This window comes from Callorhinus ursinus, unplaced genomic scaffold, assembly GCF_003265705.2.
Source record: "Callorhinus ursinus isolate GAN/ISIS: 27379988/994484 unplaced genomic scaffold, GSC_fseal_2.0 scaffold97, whole genome shotgun sequence".
NCBI classification, from domain to species: domain Eukaryota; kingdom Metazoa; phylum Chordata; class Mammalia; order Carnivora; family Otariidae; genus Callorhinus; species Callorhinus ursinus.
Genome location: NW_027397159.1, coordinates 935,573 through 954,856, shown reverse-complemented (window position 1 = coordinate 954,856; position 19,284 = coordinate 935,573). Strand labels below are relative to the sequence as shown.

The 19,284-nt window shown below is 53.0% G+C and overlaps 1 protein-coding gene across 1 annotated transcript in view; it reads left to right on the top strand.

Annotated features, from left to right (window-relative positions):
- The window catches only part of TMEM132D (transmembrane protein 132D), a 554,840-nt gene that overhangs the window by 455,405 nt on the left and 80,151 nt on the right, over positions 1 to 19,284 (top strand). Inside the window, exon 5 of the mRNA XM_025858624.2 lies at positions 8,372 to 8,515. Coding sequence (XP_025714409.1) covers positions 8,372 to 8,515 — 144 coding nt within the window. The remainder of the gene's footprint in view (positions 1 to 8,371; positions 8,516 to 19,284) is intronic.

Genomic DNA, 19,284 nt, shown 5'->3' with positions numbered 1-19,284 from the left:
TTCGGTTTCCGCACCAAGTTAGGCTGGGTCTGTGCAAGCTCATTACAACAGAAACCAGGAGAATGAGGGCCAGCCATGCAGCACGTGGAGGAAGTGTTGTTGGCTTCTCATACCTGAGTAGTCTGTTTTGCGTGGGGCATATGACTCAGAATTTAGTGAATATTTTCATTGTTTGGAAACTAAAGTGGGGAAGTGTTAGGTATTAGTCAGGATAGATTAGGTTATAGTGCAGTAACAAGTAGCTCCAAAAGTCTCATTGCCTTAAGACAAAGAACACGTATTTATTACTCTTGCTGTACGTGCTCTGTGGGTCAGTAGGAAGCTCTTCTCCATACCGTGATCGGGGCAACCAGGCTGACAGAGGCTCTACTGTCTTGTGGTTGCACCATCTGGAACACGCAACCTCTGTCAGCAGGGCAGCTGATGAGAAAGAATGGGAATTGTGCATCAAAGCTTTACTCTCCCAACCCAGAAGTGACAGCACCGACCCTCACATGTAAATAGCTCCAAGTGTTCACATGGCTCCAACTTCGAGGGGACTGGAAAATATGTTGGTGCAAATGGCATATTTTTTCTGAGCCTTTCTTTCTCTTCCATAAACTGGAATCCACCCACACGGCACACCCATCAGCATCCGGACAGATCGGCCAGGCGTATCTTCTGACCAATCAGTGCTCATGCCATAGCAGGTGCTTTAGGATTTCCCCCCGACCCCAGTTTAAATATCAACTTTGAGTATGACATAATTTGACAGGAGGAAAAAAAAATCATTTTTATACTGGATGTGAACATCTGTCTTTAACTGCGCAGAGTAGTCTTTTAATATGAAAACTGAATTCTTGCATCTTATGTCCCCTTGACATTTGATGTCCTAGAATTCTGTCTGCGCTGGACAGAGAATCGTAAAGTACTACTTCTTTGTGTTGTTGGAGGTGGGGTCAAGAGCAGAAAGTAAATGATGCCGATATTATAAAATTTTAATTACAGAGAATCAATCGACTTAGCAGAATATGTCTTTTTTGTACTTAAACACCAGGAAGATAGCAGAGCATGTCGTGTTGATAGAGGCTGTGGAAAACTCCGATTTGTAGCTGCCCAAAAGGTATTCTATGTTCTTACAGTCCCTTGCTGTGTAAATCTCATGTTCTCTAAGTAAACTCCAAAAATCTGCTTTATTCAGAGAAGGAAGAGAACAGAGTGTCCCCGAGGGATTAGGCTTGTGATTTTGTCTCTGCCAATTAGATGTGCCCATGTGATGCTTTCTCTCCAGTGTGGGGAAGAGGGAGTATGTGGGGTTTGGGGAGCGGCAGAAAGGGTCTAAAACAATCTGCCCGACTTCCCAGCCTCCTAATCAGGGACAGAAGCAGCGATCCATGGCAGGCCCACTGAGTAGTTCCAGACCCTGATTTTGGGAGGTCAGCCGGACTCTGCTTCTTCAGCCCATCAATCAATGCCAAGTCCTTCGCAAAGCCCTTCCTGCTGAAATGAGCAAGAGCGGATTCTGTTGTCTGCAGCTAAGATCCTTGACTCACGTGGTATCTCTCAAAACCAAAAGGAGTAAATATGTGAGAAATGGGGCACATATTCTATACAACAAATATATTAGCAATACGGGAAGTCGCAGAGGTATCAAGAGGAGAGTAATGATGTTGCCAATCATAGGTAGATCTAGCATGTGCTTGCTCCCAGAGCCTTGCAATGTAGCCCCCCAGGTGGTGTGCCCCCTGTCCCTCTGGTTCCTTGATGCCGCACCTGTCAGTTCTTCATTCCCTGAGGACCAGGTGGGATGCTGGTGGAGCATCTGATACTTCAGTGGAGCATTTGATACAGTCTTGCTACTGGAGTGTCTTAGTTTCACCAAGGATTGTAAGCAGACAAGAGAAGAAGCATTACTTCTGAAACCTGCTGTTTGAATTACTGGAAACTCTGGCCACAGGTCTCCGTGCAAACAAGAATGCTGAGGCGTGTTCCTTTTTTAGAAAGTAAGCACAATACTTGTCCCAGACTTTATCAGAGGGCGTTCTTTCCTGACATACGAGAACTTTATAACCACCCGAGTCCATTCTTGGAGCTGCTGCCCCCCCTCCCTGACCTGGCCCATCTCCAGTCACATTCCCCCCCGGCCCCGGGGGCTTCTCTGACCTCCTGGGAGCCCTCCCAGGGGTGGCCTTGACACCCCTGGAGAAATGCATGCTTCCAGCCTGCGGTCAGACAATTCTGGCAGGCCAGCCCCCTGGAGACACTAGCTCCCCGGGCCCCTGCTGCAGGCTGGACACCACCACCTCCGGTGGGCATTTCCCCCCTTCCCACGCCTCACCCACCACTTCCCACCCCTTGCAAGTGAATTAACGCCACCTAGAGCCTGTCCCAGGCTCTGTTTTCGGGGAGATTCAGACTGGTGCAATATCCAATTTGCAAGTTGGCCAACTGAGGTTGGTAATTGTTCAGAAATACTAAGTCTGCATCTCAATGAGAATTGGAAGGAAACCCAAAGGGTTTGACCACCTTCCTGGTCATCTTTATTAATTAGGGTTCCTTGTAAGCAAAACACATTGATTCTGGTTAAGTTTGGGTTTTGTTTTTTTTTTAAACTACTTTTGAGGTATGGTTGGCATATATAAGCTGTGCATGTTTAATGCATATAACTCAGTGAGTTTGGGGATAAGTATACCCCCGTGAAAGTAGCACCATGATCGAGGCCATAGATGTAGGCATCACCTTACAAAATTTCCCTTATTATAATTATTGTATGTGTGTGTGTTGAGAACACTTAACCCTCTAAAAAGGAGTTTAGTGAAAGAATATGGGCTCTCCCAGAGAACGGATGGCCCAGAGAAAAGGCAGGAACCAGGCCCTTTGTGGAAATGCAGGTAACAGGGAAATGACAGGTTTCCAGGCGCTGCTGACGGGAAATGAGATCCGAGCACCCGTGGCTCCTGCCTGCTTCCCTCAAATGGAATTCCCATCCGGGGGCAGGTAAGGGCGAGAGGCTGACCGTGTGGCCTCGGGGATGCCCACCAGCTCCCGGTGGGGGGAGAGGGTTGCTGTGTCTGTCCTTCCCAAGGAGAAGGGAAACCTTCCCCAAGGGATAATGATGTGCTGTTATGGAGAAGGGGTTGGGCAGGCAAAAACAGAAGCTTCCATCCCAGGGACTCAGAATAAACAATGTTATAAGGAAATCTGCCTCAGTATTGCCCTGAAGTCCTGTCTGGGGGCGAGCTTGTCAACCCTTTCTCACGCCCTGGTTAGCGGCCCCTGTAGGAAATGGTTCCTTCGTGTGGATTCAGTAAAGCAAGTTGCCAGTTAGCTCTACTTCCCCTCCTTCGGAATGCCCGTCTTCCTGTGTCCTCTCTCGGGGAGTTTGGGGTGTGACACTCTGGCGCGGAGGCGAGGGACGCGGCCGTGGGCCGCTGTGCCCTGGGGACGCTCACGGATGCCGGGCCCGCGCCAGCTTCCCGCACGGCGGGGAAGAGTGGCCATGCCCCCCGGGCGCCGCCACGTTTGTTTAACGGCACGTTTGCCCTTGTCTGCCCCCCTCCGGAGAGATGCGCCAGGCTTACCTGGACGCTCTTGTTAGGAGGGAGCAGCGCTGCCGCAAACACCATTCTTGCCGTTATTCCTTCCGACCTTCCTCATCTAGTTCAGACACGCGGCCCCGGCTCGGAGCCTGGCGTGAAAACGGCACGTGATCTCCCAAGGGGCCACGGTCACGGTGAAGGCAAAGAAATCATTTTTCTCCCCGCCTCCTGAGGGACAAGAAGCTATTTGATTTGCTGGTTTCAGCCCAAGACCCGAGAAACAGGAGGGCCTCTTGCTGGCGGGTCACATCAGCCAAGGACGGTGGTTATCTGAGGGCGACAGGTTTAAATAAGCAAGATCTTAGTCGTGTTTCCTCTGCTGGGTGTTCGGAGGGAGCGTCCAGGATTGGTGTTGGGACGCATCCAGCCGGCGTCCAGGACCCTTCCCTTGGTTCCTGGGGCCACCGTAAGAAAGTGCCATGAACGTGGCAGCTCTTGAGGAGAATCCTTCCTTATCTCTTCCAGCTTCAGTGGCTGCTGGCATCCTAGATGTTCCTCAGCTTACGGACGCACCACCCCGATCCCCGCCCGTGCCTTCACAGAGCCACCTTCGGTGGGGGGGGGGGGGCTCTGTCTGTGTCTTCTCGTCTCAAAAAGACACCAGTCATTAAGGGGAGGGCCACCCTCATCCAGGACGACCTCGCCTGAACTTAACTCATCATAGCTGCAAAGCTCCTCTTCCCAAATGAGGTCACATCCTGAGGTTCTGAGTGGACATGGATGTTGGGGGGACGCTGTCCACTCTGGGGCACCAGCCACTCACACCTGAGGCACCGGCCATTGTCATAAACTCTCCAACACTGTTGACTCACCGAAACCCGGGCAGACACAGGAAGTGGGCACTGTGCTATCCTCATTCCATCGTTGAAGCTAATTAGGCACCAAGAGTCTGGTGAGCCATCCGAGGTCACCCACTGGGCAGTGTCAGAGGCTGGATTTGCACCCAGCACTCCAGCAACAGATTCCCTGCCCTTGACCCTAACATGATACTGGGCCATGTGGCTTTTAGCCACATGCTTTCACTGTGGGGGGTACAAGATACAACCCCAAATCCAGGATCATCTGTGCTTGGCAACAGGAAGAAAGGGAAACACAAAAGAACCTTCATAATCTGCTTTTTTTAAAAAAATTTTATTGTTATGTTAATCACCAAGGATCTGCTTTTTTTCACAAACTTTTTTGGAAGCCTCACCAAGTGACTTCCATTTATATCTCATGGACCAGAACTGTGTCACAAATGAAGGACAGCCCCCCCAAAATGCAGTAATTTTAGCTGGGCATCTTGCAGCCTCAAATAAAATTAGGGTTTCGCTAGGAGAGCAGAAAGGCAGGTGGCCATCAGGTGGGTGACAAACCATCTCTAACACACAGATCAACCTCTGGGTGCGGTTTAGAAGGCCCCCAGTGTGATGTTTATCTGCCTCCATCACCTTCCTCCCCTCCATTTTAAAGTTACTTTGGAAGGGTGATCGTGAATCAGTGACTATGTTCATGAAGCAGGAAATCAAGATGCTGGAAGGCATGAGGAAATTAAACAAACAAACCCTCTAATTCTGGTTCCAATCCATCAGACCTCCAGAGGAGACATCATTCCTCAGTTTTATTCCTCAGTCCTCCGCCCCGTGCACGTCCCTTACACCCCAGTGCGGCACAGTGCCCCGGACCGCCGTCTGTCAGGAGCATCCTTGGAGAGCAGGGGAGGCTGCTTTGCCCACGCACACAGCAGGCTGGATGTGCCGGAGATGGTCGGCCCCGGGAGCGGCTCTCAGGAGGCACTGTATAAATAACCCAGCTCCCTCGCCCCTCCGTGGAACTATTTTTAGGTGTGTATTTTAGGTAATTTCCCTGCAAGGGAATGGGTGATAATGCATCTCCACCCATGGAAATATATAACACACATGGTGTATTTTGCAGCGCGGCTCAGTCCCTGCAGGACCAGCTCCAGCTACCCACTGCGGTAGCTGGTGGAGGCTCGCACGCCTTCCTGGCTGCCTCTTCCCGACTCCCCTACGGACACTTCCTGAACCCCCCACTAAGCCTCCCTGCCCTTGAATCCCTTTCTCGACTCTGTTTCTAGAGGGGTCCAAGCTACGATGGGAGCTGTCATTTCTCGGGCAAAACCAGGACATTCATTGTTTCCTTACGATAGATCATGAGTTGAATCGCAGGAGAGTATCTGTGGCCCCTCTTACAAGGCGGCCTCAAAGCACGGTCACCTTCTCCTCCCGTTTTTGCGTCCTCCTGGCCTCTGGAGAGCCTGAAGTTCTGGGGAGCTGTGGGGTACCCAGGGAGTCCTCTCTGCATGGAGCGTGGGGCTGCCAGTGAGGACTGAGATGGTGCGTTCTCAAGACCCCTCCCTGCCTCGCTTTCCTCGCTCTGAGGGGCTGGGATGAGGGCGACCCATGGCGGAAGGCAGCTGAGCTTTCCGGGGTTTGATGGGGTCAGATCATCAACGCAGCTGTGTGTCGCATCTCAAACCAAACCAAGGCGAAGCGGGGCCCTCCCACCACCTCTTTCCTGGAGACGTGCCATTCACCTCCCGGAGAAAGCAGAGCTACACCGGAGAGCGGGCTCGTGACACTGAAGAACTGGGAATGCGCAGACAGGGCAGAGGCGGCCTGACAGCTCCGTCCCTAATCCCCGTGAGGTCCCGTAGGCAGAGTGATGCGTCCAGCCGGAGGCAACCCCGACATCTGGACCACACCTGCTCACCAGTGAGTCCGGGGTTGGTCCTCACCGTGCTGCTTTGAATGCGCAGGTGCTTTAAAGGCCTTTTGGGTTTTACTGTTGGATGCTGCTTGTTCTTCCACCAGGCACGTGCGAAATCTTCTTCCTCTTCCCTGAAGCTGGTGTCCAAAGTCATAATGCCATGCCCCCACTCTGTTCTTTCCTTTGAGATGAGCCAGTTTGGGCCAGAGAGTTAAGGAGTGTTTTCCCACTTCTTCCCAAAGTGTGAGTGGTTCTCCTGGATCTCTACCCTTTTAGTAGGAACATAGACACAGGTTCTTCCCCGCCCCCCCCAGAGGCGGTGTAGCACCACATTCTGACTTCATCCCTTCGTTTTACTATGCTTGCGCCCAAAATAAAAGCGCATCAGTCTGGGAACTCACAAGGCAGGGGGGGAACAAGCACATAATCAATGGGCATTTAGAAGCTTTTGCATATTGAGACAGTATAAGGCATGGTCTTTGAAATTCAGGAACATTCCAAACCGCGGTCTTTCTTTCAGAATTAAATAATTAAAAAAAAACCCATATATATAGTTTCACATTCAGATCTAAACCAAATGAGCTAATTATAAGATGAACGAGTCCTATAAAGGAAAAATAAGATCTTATGTAAGAAATATAAAGTTAACATAAGGAAAAGAGTTATGCAATGTTAGGATGATACATTTCTATCCCTTCCTCTGGCATGCTCCTAAATGGGAATTTGCGACTTCACATGAAAATCAAATTAGCAAGAACCTGTGCAAGCCTGGCCCTAAGAGAGACGGGTCTCCTAGCACCCGTCCAGGTGTCTCACTGCTGCTTCCCCGAGGATAGGCCAGACAAGGTCGGACCTACAGAAGAAACTCAGCGTTTGCCCCGACACAGCCCCCCTCTCGGGGACAGCACTGGCCCGCAGTTAACAGCATTGAGCAGGAATGCCATGGGCAAGAATTTGGGAGGCTAGTTGTACAGAAGCTGTGGGTTGTATGGGGACTTTGATCTTTGTGTGATTGGGGGAGACAGTCCCTGCAGAGGGGAATGAGACCCACTTCCGGTTCTTGGGGCTCAGTTTTCTCCATCTGAGAAATGGGCTCCTATGATCTCCCGGGGCCCTGTAGGAGGAACGGAAGAAGGGAGAGGTGCGCTGGGGACAGGTGCAGAATGAGGGCCGCCACTCAGTGTCCGGGACATGCAGCCTGAGGCCCTGCGTCCACGTGCAGGACTAAGAGCCGGAGACCGGGGAGGCAGGTGTGTGGGTTCAGTCCTTCGGTCGAGTCCTTAGCCACACGTCCTGCAGATAATGAATCGCTCGCTGCGGCTCGCCCTGTGCCAAGCACTGGGGAGCAGAAGGCAGACCAGCCCCACGGAGCTACAGCCTGGAAGAGAGATCACCAATTGAATAATTCTAAGTACTTAGAATTATTCTAAATAACGGTGTCAGATGCCACAGAGGAGATTCTGTGCTTGTGTGTCCTGGGCTCTGAGGGGCTCTGGAAGCAAATAACGAGGGCAAGCAGGGACATCCCGTGGGACACCTTGAGCTGAGCAACAAGGGAAGCGTTGAGCAGGCAAATGCACGTTCGGGTGAGTGTGTGGGGTGTGTGTATGTTGTCACGTCGGGGGCTGAGCCTGTCATTGGAACCATAGCAGCATTCCAGACACAGAGACCGGGACCCAGTAAGGGCCTGGAAGAGGGACAGGGAGTGAACGACAGCCATCGTGACGGAGTTCCGAGAGTGAGGGTCTCCACCTCCGCGTGCACCCTACGCGCTGGACAGGCCGTGGGTGATGCTAATCTCAGCTGTTTTCAGGGCAGCTTGCTCCTCTGGCCAACAGCTCACGGCTGAAGGTGGCATCACTTTGTGTGAGTTCAGCCAGATCGGAATAGCTAACACATGGACTCAGCAGCGGGACTTGCTGGGTTCAAATCCCACCTTCACCGTTGCCAGGCTGTGTGACCTTGGGCAGGACACGACCTCTCTATGCCATCTGCGGTGGTGCGGGCGCCGGGGTCCCATGTGGGGAGGCGGGGAGGCCGTCGCACGGGGAGGTGTGTGACCGGAAGGTGTGTCTGTCCTCCAGGAGGCGGAGATCCTGAACACAGCCATCCTCACGGGGAAGACAGTGGCCGTCCCGGTCAAGGTGGTGTCGGTAGAGGAGGACGGCGCAGTGACGGACCTGCTGACGTCTGTGGAGTGCTGGTCGTCTGACGAAGACGTCATCAAGGCAAGTGGACGCCCCCGGCCCTGCCCCGGGAGTCCGTGGCCGTGACTGCTGCGGGTCCTGGGGCCCCTCCCGGCCCATTCCGGTGGTGCCCCTGCTGGTGTCAGGAGACCCTCCCCTGATCGGGATGCAGAACCACTTGGGAGGCTGAGCCATGTCCACCGAACTCCTGACCTTTTGTGTTTGCCAAGTGCCTGGCGCCGCGTCCCAGCCCCTGGGAAGGGCGTGGGGGGCTGCAGGGGCCGGGAAGGGGGCCAGACCTAGTCTGGCGAGCATGCGGCCGTGCCCTGGGAGGCTTGCCTAGCAGGGAGAGTGTGTGCAGAGTCAGTGCGGGGGCCGAGCGTGCACTCAGTCACCCCCCCTGCGACTGACAGCCCTGGCCGAGGGAGGAAGAGAAGACTGGTCCCCACTCTCCCCGGCCAACCCAGGCCTGCTCTGCAGCTGGGGGGACGTGGGGGGCAGCCCTTCATTTACATTCCCTGGACCCCTTCTTTCCTGGCTTCTTCTCTCTCTTTATAATTGAATGCACAGATGAGGTGAAGCCAAGGCATGCGGGGACACGCGTCAGCAGGGGCGCTCGGCGGGGCACCTGGCAGCGCGCTGCCCTCAGCAGGGGATGGCCTTGTCGTGCTGCCGCTGCCTGGCACCTCCTCGGAGCCTGGGGACGGCGGGAGGGCTGGAGGTGCACCCGACCCCTTCCCTCTGGGTCCCAGCGGCAGTCCGAGCTCGGCACCCTGCTGGTGCTGGACGGGAGCTGCTAAGCCCCTCTGCCCTGCTGGGAACTCCAGGGAGCGTGTCTACCCCCAGAACGCAGTGGACAGACGCCGACTGAATCCCCACTGGGTGTTAGGTCCTCCACGACGGCAGGACCACAGTCAGCGGCACGGCCCTTGTCCTGCGGTTGGCTGGAGAGAAGGCAGAGGTGGGAAGGAGGGGGTGCAGGGCAGGCCGGGGCTCCCCAGGGCACACGCCGTATCGTGGCTCACCCTTTGATCTCTCTCTCCCCCCACATGCAGTCCTCCAGCAAATCCTGTTGGCAGTGCCTTCCAAACGTGTTCCGGACCCAGCCCTCCGGCAGGCATCCTGCCAGCCCCCAGCCCGCGCTCCTGTCTGTCTCCCAGCCCCGAGCAGCGACCTCCCCGCGGGCTTCCCAGGGGCCACCTCTCCCCCGCAGTCTGTTCTCGGTGCGGCAGCAACAGGGATCAAAATGTCAGGCTGACGCTGTCCCTCCTCGGCTCGCAAACGTCCACACGCTTCCCTCCCGTCTTGGAGGAGAAGCCAGAGTGGTTGCGGGGACACCGGGTCCTGCCCGCCTGCCCGCACTCTGACCTCACTCTTGCTACATTCCCGCTCATTCTGTCGGTCCCACGCACCAGGGTCTTTGCCGTCCCTCTGACGGTTCAGGCCCCCGGGCCCTCTGCTCCGAACCCCCTTCCTTGCAGGGCTGTGGGGTCCCTCACTTCCCCGTCTCCCCCGCCTTTCCTGGGCAGTGGTGGTAAAGTTGTCGCACGTTTCCACGGCACCGTCTTCCCCAGCCCCGCTAGGTTTTTATCCGTTATATTTATTCATCTAAGTTATGTGTGTGCAGTATATATTCCTGTATTTTCACATATATATTTTTATTTTGCTTGGTCTATTGTCTGACTGTCTCTTGGGGATATAGGCTCTGGGAGGGCAGGGCTGTTTGGTCTCTCCCTTCGCCGCTGCGCCCCGTCACGTACAGCCCCGGGCAGGTAGTACGCGCTCGACAAATGCATGGAGAATGAAAGAGTGAACAGGGCAGGGATCAAGATGAGAAAGCGAGCCGTTGAATCACGAAAGCCTTCTCGTGGACATACTCACACCAAGACACTGACGATGGGTCTGCCCACGGTCAGCCAGATGACACACAACATGGAAACGCACGGCAGGCCAAGGGGACGGCAGGAACGCGCGTGGGGAGACGCGTTCTCGTAACAGCGGGGACTGCGGATTCCTGGGGAGGACGTTCGAGCCTGTTCTCACCAGCCTCCATTTGCCCTCCTTCTAATAGCAATGATGTTTTCTCCAGAAAATTCCTCTATGTCTTGGCACTTAATCCGTGCAACATAAATGGTGCCGTGTCCACCCCCGCTTCCGATGGCTGGGTGACCCAGGGTGGCCACAAAGCCCTGTGTCCCTCTAAACGCCGTCATTGGCTCCGGGAGAGACCAGGTCCCGGTCCCAGCCACGGAGGCGCCATCTGGAGACTCAGGCTGTAAGTCTTATAAAAGAAGGGGTCCCCCTCCTTTTGTTCTGGTTGCTAACCCCCCTTGACAAGACCTCCTGCAGTTACCAGATGGTACCACCTCCAGAAAGGGACCAGCAGATAAGCCGGAGCCACTCTACGGGGAAGCCATGTCCTCACCACGGCACCCGAGAGGCCAAGTCCCTCCAGACCATGCCGGACTTTCCCTGGACGTTCCCGGGAAGGGATTCCTTTGTGCAGAGCAGTCTGGGCTAGGCCTGTAATACCAGTCAGCAAAGAAGTCCACACTTAACAGCTATGCCCTAGGGAGTCCAGGTTGACTCCAGTGATCCCGGGACTCACAAAATCACCTGCAGAAACACGGGGGCTCGAGCACATGCACCTGCAGCCCCACAGACGGACACACAGCCTAAAAGTCAGACCCCACAGCCCACTCAGCTGTCTCTGTGCAGCTCCGGGGACCACAGGGGCTGGGAGACTCCCTGGTATTTATAATACTTCGGTGTCGTTTGGAGACCCTCGAGACAGAAAGCCCAGGGGTCCTTGGAGAAGAACCACATCCCCCTGCGCAGGCTCCTGGAAAGCCTCTGACGGCACGGTCCGCTTTAAAGCTCCAGTGTTTTCATTTTTATTTGCTCTTTCTTCCTTTCCAGCCAGAGGCAGGATAAGCCTGTGTGTTCTCCCCCATCCGTATGGAAACCTCTTCACAGGGAATCCACTGGAAAAGGCATTCTCACTGAACTGTAAATTACGTGAAGTCGTGTTACCTTATGCTTCCCAAGGAGGCCGGGTCTTCAAAAGGCAACGATCTCTAATGGATGCACTTCGGATGTCAGCAGTAATATCTGTTGGGACTCTTAGGGTTTGGAAATAATAGGAAATCCCACCCACGCCGACTTCAGTTAAAAAAAAAAATTAAAAAATGTTGTTGGCTGATGTAATTGAAAAGTCCAGAGTCAGGGGTAGTTTATGGTGGTTTTATTCAGAACTTGAAGAGACATCTCGAGAACATTCTTTTTCTGCCCCTCTTCTCCCTCTGACTCTATCTCTCTGTCTCTGTCTTTCTATTTCTCACTGTATTTCTCCCTGTTTCTGTCTCTCTGTCTCTCTCTGTCTCTGTCTCTGTCTCTGTGTTCTGTCTCTCTGTCTCTCTGTCTCTGTCTCTGTCTCTCTCTGTCCCTGTCTCTCTCTGTCTCTCTGCCTCTGTCTCTCTGTCTTTCTCTGTCTCTGTCTCTCTGTCCCTGTCTCTCTCTCTGTCTCTGTCTCTCTGTCTCTGTCTCTGTCTCTCTGTCTCTGTCTCTCTGTCTCTGTCCCTCAGCCCCCACCTGCAGACAGAGCTTCTTCTGGCTTCGCCGCACACAGGCTGCCCCATGGGAGGAGAGACAGGTTGCTGTCTCTGTCGCCAGGAGGGCCTGGCTGGAACCCCACAGGAAGGAGAGCAGACCTCCCAGACCAGTCCTGGGACTGGCTCTGTTGGGGACCCACTCAGGGGGTCCCCTGACCCCCGAGCCCAGTGCCGCAGCCCCAACACCCTGACCCCTGAGTGCCCAAAGCCTCATCACCCAAGCAGGTGATCTGCAGGGGTGAGGCGGGAGGGCCGGGCAGCTGTGTGGGCTGTCAGCACAGCAGGGGAGCGGGCTTTGGAAACGCTTGGACCGGAGAGCTTTGGGGGTGAGGGAATCGTAGGAACGCCCAGAGTGGCGCCGCGGGCACTGCTGTGTCACAAGCATGGGAGAGGGACGGCCCCCGGCAGGGGCGTCACCCGAGACGCTCTGGTCCCAGGCGCTCGCCGGCGGCTCCTACATAGACTGGCACCCGCCCCATGCTGCCACCACGCCCTGACTGTCCCCCAGGCTGTCCCAGCTGGACCCGGTGAGCCTGCCTCCCCACCGTGCAGTGCCCCCCAGCTCAGGGTCCAGCAGACACACAAGCTGGGAACTGACACGGTCTCCCAAGGCTGGTCCCAGCAGAAGGGAGCCGCCGGCCTCTAAGGGGACACGGGGAGACGCGGAACGGGCTGCGTAGACGAGCGGGAGGCAGGGAGAGGGCAGGTTCCCTGGTGCGGCGCTGGGCGTGCACCTGCAGGTCCGCTGCTCCCAGTGGGGCCGCGGAACAGAGGGAGCCGTGGCTGCACACGGAGCCGCCGCGAGGGGCGGGGTTTCATCCTGTCGTCACCCCCAGGCTGTGGTTATGCTCCTCGGGGCAGCTTGGCGGCTTCTCCCCAAGAGTTCAGCCAAATGGCCGCGTAAATACCCCTCGAAGGAACAGGCGTTAGTAGGCATTAAGGCTCCTCACCGTCCCAGCTGCCTCCTCGGAGGACCTAGGTCCCCTGCAGGGACGGACGAGCCAGGGAGAAGCAGCTCAGCCGCGGAACCCTGTCACCTGCTGGGCAGGGGCGCGATGCCTCCGGCGCCCTGCTGTGGGGGACACACCTGTGTGGGTGAACCGAGCCCCCTGAGGCTCCGGGGCCCAGCGGGACCTCCCAGCGCAGCCCTTCTTCAGCCCGCCTTGTAGGCAAGGAAGTCCCCCCATCAGGACATTTGGAATCTGCAGCTGCTGAGTGGGGTGAACCCCTCAGTGAGGCGCTGGGGATGCATCCGAAGGTGGGGCAGGAGACGAAGGAAGGAAGACAGCCTGGGGGCAGTGGCGGGGCTTTCCTCAGCTACTGTTTCTTTTATCCTCTCTTTGGACGCCAAATAATGGTGTTCCTTTACTGAAACTGACTTCCTAACACCAGAATTTATTATCGCTTGATTGAGAACCGATGTTCTGGTTTAGAGGCAACAACACTTCTCTTCCCCATACACAGGCCCAACTCCTAGGTTCCAGCCATTTTCCTGTGTCTGTCTGTCGGTTTTTAAACATAATGCGTCTTTTCAGCATTGCTGGGGGGCCCTTGACTCCCGCTACGGGTTACAGTAGTTACAGTTACCTAGTAGTTACAGTAGTTACCCCAATAATAACAGAAACGGCATTTGAATGTGTATTGGGCGCTCCTTACAGAGCAGACCAGCGTCCACGTCTTTGATCCTCGCAACAATGCCATGCAATAAGTAGCAATAAGTATTATTTTTTTTCTGCATAAGAAAATTGAGACAATGACAGGGTTTTTTTTTCTTTTAATTGTGACAAAATACACATAACATAAAATGCACCGTCTTAACCACTGCTAAGCATACAGGTTGGGGTGTTAGGAGCGTTCACATGCTTGTCCATCGCCTGCAGCACTCCGGTCATCCTGCAGAACTGAAGCTCTGTCCCCACTAAACACAAGCCCCTGTGCCCCTGCCCCTCAGCCCCTGCCGGCCTCCCTCCTTCGGTCTGCCTCTGTGAATGTACCTCCTCTGGTGCGTCCGAGGAATAGAGCCGTGCGGTATCTGTGCTTCGGTGGCTGGCTCCTCTCACTCAGCATGCTGTCCCCCAGGTTCATCCGTGGTGTGGCAAGTGTCAGAATCCCCTTCCTTGTTAGGGCCAAATCATGCCACCGTGTGGACAGCCAACACTTGGTTCCTGTGTTCATCCATCAGTGGACCCTTGGGCTGCTTCTGTCTTCTGGCTGTTGCGCATCATGCCACTCCACACACGTGGAATTCTGACACATCTGCAGAAACCAAGATGCATGGTCCCTGGGTCCAAGTCCCGTTCCATTTTGGCCTCCATCCCTCATCCGCCAGGACTGGGTTTGGTGCACGATGCCTGCCGTGCGAACGGATCGGGAATGCGCATGTGTGCATTATTGTCCGCGGCTGTACATGGCCGAGTTGAGTGGCACTGCGGGGGGCGGGACGGCCGCAGAGCCAGATGCGCTCACCATCCACCTCCTACAGAGGAGAGCCCATCTCTGCTCAGGGACTCCACACAGGCCTTTCTTCCGTGGGTGATGACTCACAGGGCGTTTGGAGACCCTGTGCTCCCGGCCAGAAATAACTCCTCCATGGATGGCTGCAGTCCTTCCAGCGAAATTTCATGCCATTGGGTCAAGCATTAACGTCTGCCTGCAATGCTTTGTTAAAGCAAATACGCTTCTGGGAGAGACGGCATGTATCAATTCCTGGACATTTCTCTCCAAATGCATTGCTTAGATTACGTTCCTCTTTGGGAGGCAAAGTCAGGACAAGCAGAGATTCTGTCTGCTGGGGAAATTGGGCAAAATGGCTCAGAGGCGGAAGCCAACCTTGCCCTCCACCCTGGGTGAGCCCAGAGCGGCATCAGCAAATGTCCATCGTGGCACCAGCCCCGTGGCACACGTCCTCAGTAGAATTCAGCACGTGTCTCTATTGCGTTCAGACATCGGCACAGGAATCCCTTGCAACACCACCAATCGTGGGCATAAGAGATAAAACCTCAAGCATCTGCCTTCGGCTCAGGTCGTGATCCCAGGGTCCTGGGATTGAGCCCCCACATCGGGCTCCCTGCTCAGCGGGGACCCTGCTTCTCCCTCTCCTTCTGCTGCTCCCCCTGCTTGTGCAAGCACATGCGCTCTCTCTCTCCCTCTCTCAAATGAATAAATAAAATCTTTCAAAAAAAAGGCAAAACTTCTTTGTCACCTCAGACCTAGAAGGAACCACATTCCTCCCCATAAAACACCCATTTGCATAGAATTGACATAAAGGATCCTGGAGCACATAGACCAAGGATCACAAGCCCAGCCGAATATGAGATCCAGGCGATGACAAATGTGTGAAGCGATAGGGGGCAGTGGGGTCTGCGGCACATGCCCCTTTGGGACGGGCAGCCGCTATGGCATCCTGGCTGACTGTCGCCACACGGGAAGAGCACGCAGGGCACTTGAGGGTGTGGGTTCTTGTGCCAAGCTGCCTGCATTTAAATCCTGGCTCTGTTACCTAGAGATGAGAACCAGGGCTAGATGCTTCATCTCTCTGTTCCTCGGTTTCTTCTGTGGTGACGCGGGTATGGTGACATTCCCACGGCTGATTTGATTCTACGTTGTGCCGGGAAGTGAATCTTACATTTTGGTCACTCGTGTATTTGTCTTGTAAGTAGGACTCTGCCTGTGGCCGTATCGTGAACCTTGAGAATGTCCGCACGGGTTCTTCTCAGGTTGCGCTTGGAGCTGGTGGAGCGGGGCCGCGCTTGGGAGGGAAAGTGGACCTTCCACAAGCCTCCTCACTGGCATTGTCAGCCCCTGCTTCCTCCGGGGCTCGGCTCAGATGCCCCCCTCCTCCCCAGCCTCCATCCCCTCCGCTGCCTTATTTTTTTCTTCATGGAACGTATCCCCATGATCTTACTGCATTTTTCCTCGTTCATTTGTTCACTGTCCGCCTCTCCGAGGACAAGGACTTGCTGGTTGGATCATTGCTGGTCTCCCAGCCCCTGGAGCAGCACCTGCCGTCTCGTGGGCTCTCTGCCAGTGGCTGTGCAGAGGAAAGGGTCTTAGGAAGTTGCACAGGGAAGCTGGGTGAAGAGCGTCCTCTCTCTGGGTCGTCACAGAGAGGATTCTGATATCAGAGAGAAACTTCTGTTCAGTAGGAAAAAAATCAGTAAACAACCCAGAGCACCGTTCTCCTATTTGGGTGAGGAGATGCCCATTTACTTACTGTACGGTGGGATTTCCCTGGACCTTCATCCAAAAAAGCGAAAGCATCCCAAGGACGGTGGATCGAACTCCCTCCAGTCCCCAGGAGGGATGATGGACATTGAGTTGATGGATAGTATTTAGAACTGTATGAAAACGGCTCTGTTGGTCCAGTTCAGAGTATGGTATGTTGAGAAGGCTGTAGAGAGAACATTCCAGATGGGAAGGCCAGAAACAGGGGTGAGGTGAGCAGGAAGGGGATCCAGCCTGATTGCTACTCCATGCTTTCCATTTCCTACATGAATGAAGAAGTATGATGGTTAATTGGGATTCTCTGTAGCTTACATGGGAACAGGAAGCCTTGGGGTGAGCATCCCTTTTGCAGACATGGGTAGGCAATTAGACTCAGCGGGAGGACTGAGCACCGGCCATTACTTCCAAGGCTTCAAAGATTAAAATGACAAAAGTCACACGTTAGAAGTCAAAGGATACATTCATGGCCAAAAGGAGTTCAATTTAAAAGATTTTCAAGAGTCATTTTCACTATGGGTGAATTTGGCCTTTCTGTAGTAAGATGTGACCGTCCTGGGCTTGGACCATCCTTACCCTAAGTTATCTATGCATCAGCACCACTGATGGATTTGGAAAAATTCTATACTGGAGACATGTCTGATGCATTTCTGTAAGTCTGGACTGAACCGAAGGCCCGGCATGTGGTAGTTATTTGCTGGGTGAATGAATGAATGGCAAAATAAACCTAGATTTGTATTTAAATATTGAGAGACATCGAGTGAGGTACAAGGTATCACACCCCCCATTTCCCTTCGGTGGTATTTCTGGTTAAGTGGACTTCGTTAGCACACATAAGTTGTGTTTGATGGGCTACTTCAGTAAAGTGGGGTTTTGGAGGTATTGGTTGCCGAATGCTCAGGTGCATCAGCTGGACACACCTGGATGCATCACCTGGACTCCTCAGACGCACACCTGGACCCAGACACCTGCTAGGAACCACAGGTTGCCAAATGGGCACCACCTGGTGGCAGCAGCCCAAATTGCAGGCGTAGTACCTTCTGGGAGTCTTAACAGTCCTGTGAGGCGAGGCGGAGCTTTGCTGATTCCCCTCCATTTCTGGGATGGAAGTTATTTATTTGACTTGTAGGTCTGTGACCACAAACACACTGTTATATGAAGAAGGAAAACATATTGACAACAGGTGCATTAAGGCATGAGATATAGGCCATAACTCATTTTAAACCCTCTAACTCAGCACTCAGGCAGTTACACACTGTGTATCATATACCGAATGTGTGTAATTGGCACAAAGTTGTTGTAATGTTTTGTTTTTTTGTTTTTTTAAACCCAGAGCTAGAACGGTAGTGTTTTGCCTGATGATTTAGGAGTCCAACCTCCATCGGTGCTAAACCGGGGCAGGCAGACGTCCGCTGGACCATCCCATTTTGAAAGGATCTGAGCTTACCCCACACCTGCCTTGATACAAACCCCCGACATAGAGCAGAAACTCTCATTACTGAAGGGGGTGTTGGATAATTAGTACCAACCCAGTAGCATCCCCTTGCCTTCTGCGTCTGCAGAGGTAAATGGGGGGGTGGGGAGGTGGCAAAAATGTACACGTAAAACCCAAAATTAGAGGTTATACTTCTCCAAAAGGGATTTTTTTTAATTTTTTTTTTCAGAGTCTTACCAGAATTCCTGTCTCACAAGAGCTTGATGTAGAGTCTTGACTTTAATTTTAGGGTGAGTTACAGAAGCTTCTTCTGTCTTTCCCCCAAGGGGAAGAAGGTCTTTGATTCAAGAAGAGAGAGAAGGAAAGTAGCAGGAGGTATAGTGCGTGTTTGTGACCAAAAGGAAAACCAAGCTCAGGGCCTTTCCCAGTAGAGCTGATGGGCCATATTTCTCACGCTGGAGGTGGTGGGCTTCATCCATGAGATAATCAGCCTGGTCCCAAATCCCAAGTCCGACCCTCCAACCTCTGAGCAGCACTTCTCGGGATACATTCACCCAGATGGAGGCCCAGAGATCTATTCCAGAGAATCCTCTCCAGCAGGCTTAGACACGGGTCATGCACAGCTGCAGGACACAGGGGAGCCCAGCCCGGGGTCACAGCCAGCCCCCTCTCTCCATGGAAATGGTCTTTTTAAAAAACGGATGAAGACTTTAGAGACCCAAAGTTCAAAAGATATTATGGCATCTCCCATATAGAATGCAAAATTAAAACCATACTAGGATGTTTGTAACCAGTCCAACGAAGAGTCTTTTATTTTTTTTTAAGATTTTATTTATTTATTTGACACAGAGAGAGAGACAGGGAGAGCAGGGGGAGTGGGAGAGGGGGAGGGAGAAGCAGGCTCCCCTCTGAGCAGGGAGCCCGATGCGGGGCTCGATCCCAGGACCTCAGGATCATGACCTGAGCCGAAGGCAGACACTTCACCGACTGAGCCACCCAGGCGCCCCCTAGTCTTAAGTATAAACATAAATTATTCAACAAATATTTACTGAATTTCTGACGCATGCAGGGCATTGTTCAGGTGCTGTAGAGTGAGCCATGAACAAATCAAAGTTCATGACAAGGAAGATAGGAAATCCTATTAAGTGATTATAAGAGATACATATGTAATATCCTATATCCTATTTTGTCATAAATATAACTTCATAAATTTTTTCTTCATAGAGGAGGAAAATAGATATTTTCATATATATATGATATTCTATATACCTATGTATATAGCTCCAAATGTAGATAGAATATATCCTATTTCCTATACATATAATTTCATATATATATATATATATATATATATATAGTTTGACATATACAGATTCCTCCATAGAGGAGGAAAGCAGGATATATGGAGGGGAGGGAGATGAATATATATATCCTATTTACATATTAATATATCACATATTTAAGCTATCTACATTCTATATAGAGTTTTTTTTTTAATTTTTTATTGTTATGTTAATCCCCATATATTACATCATTAGTTTTTG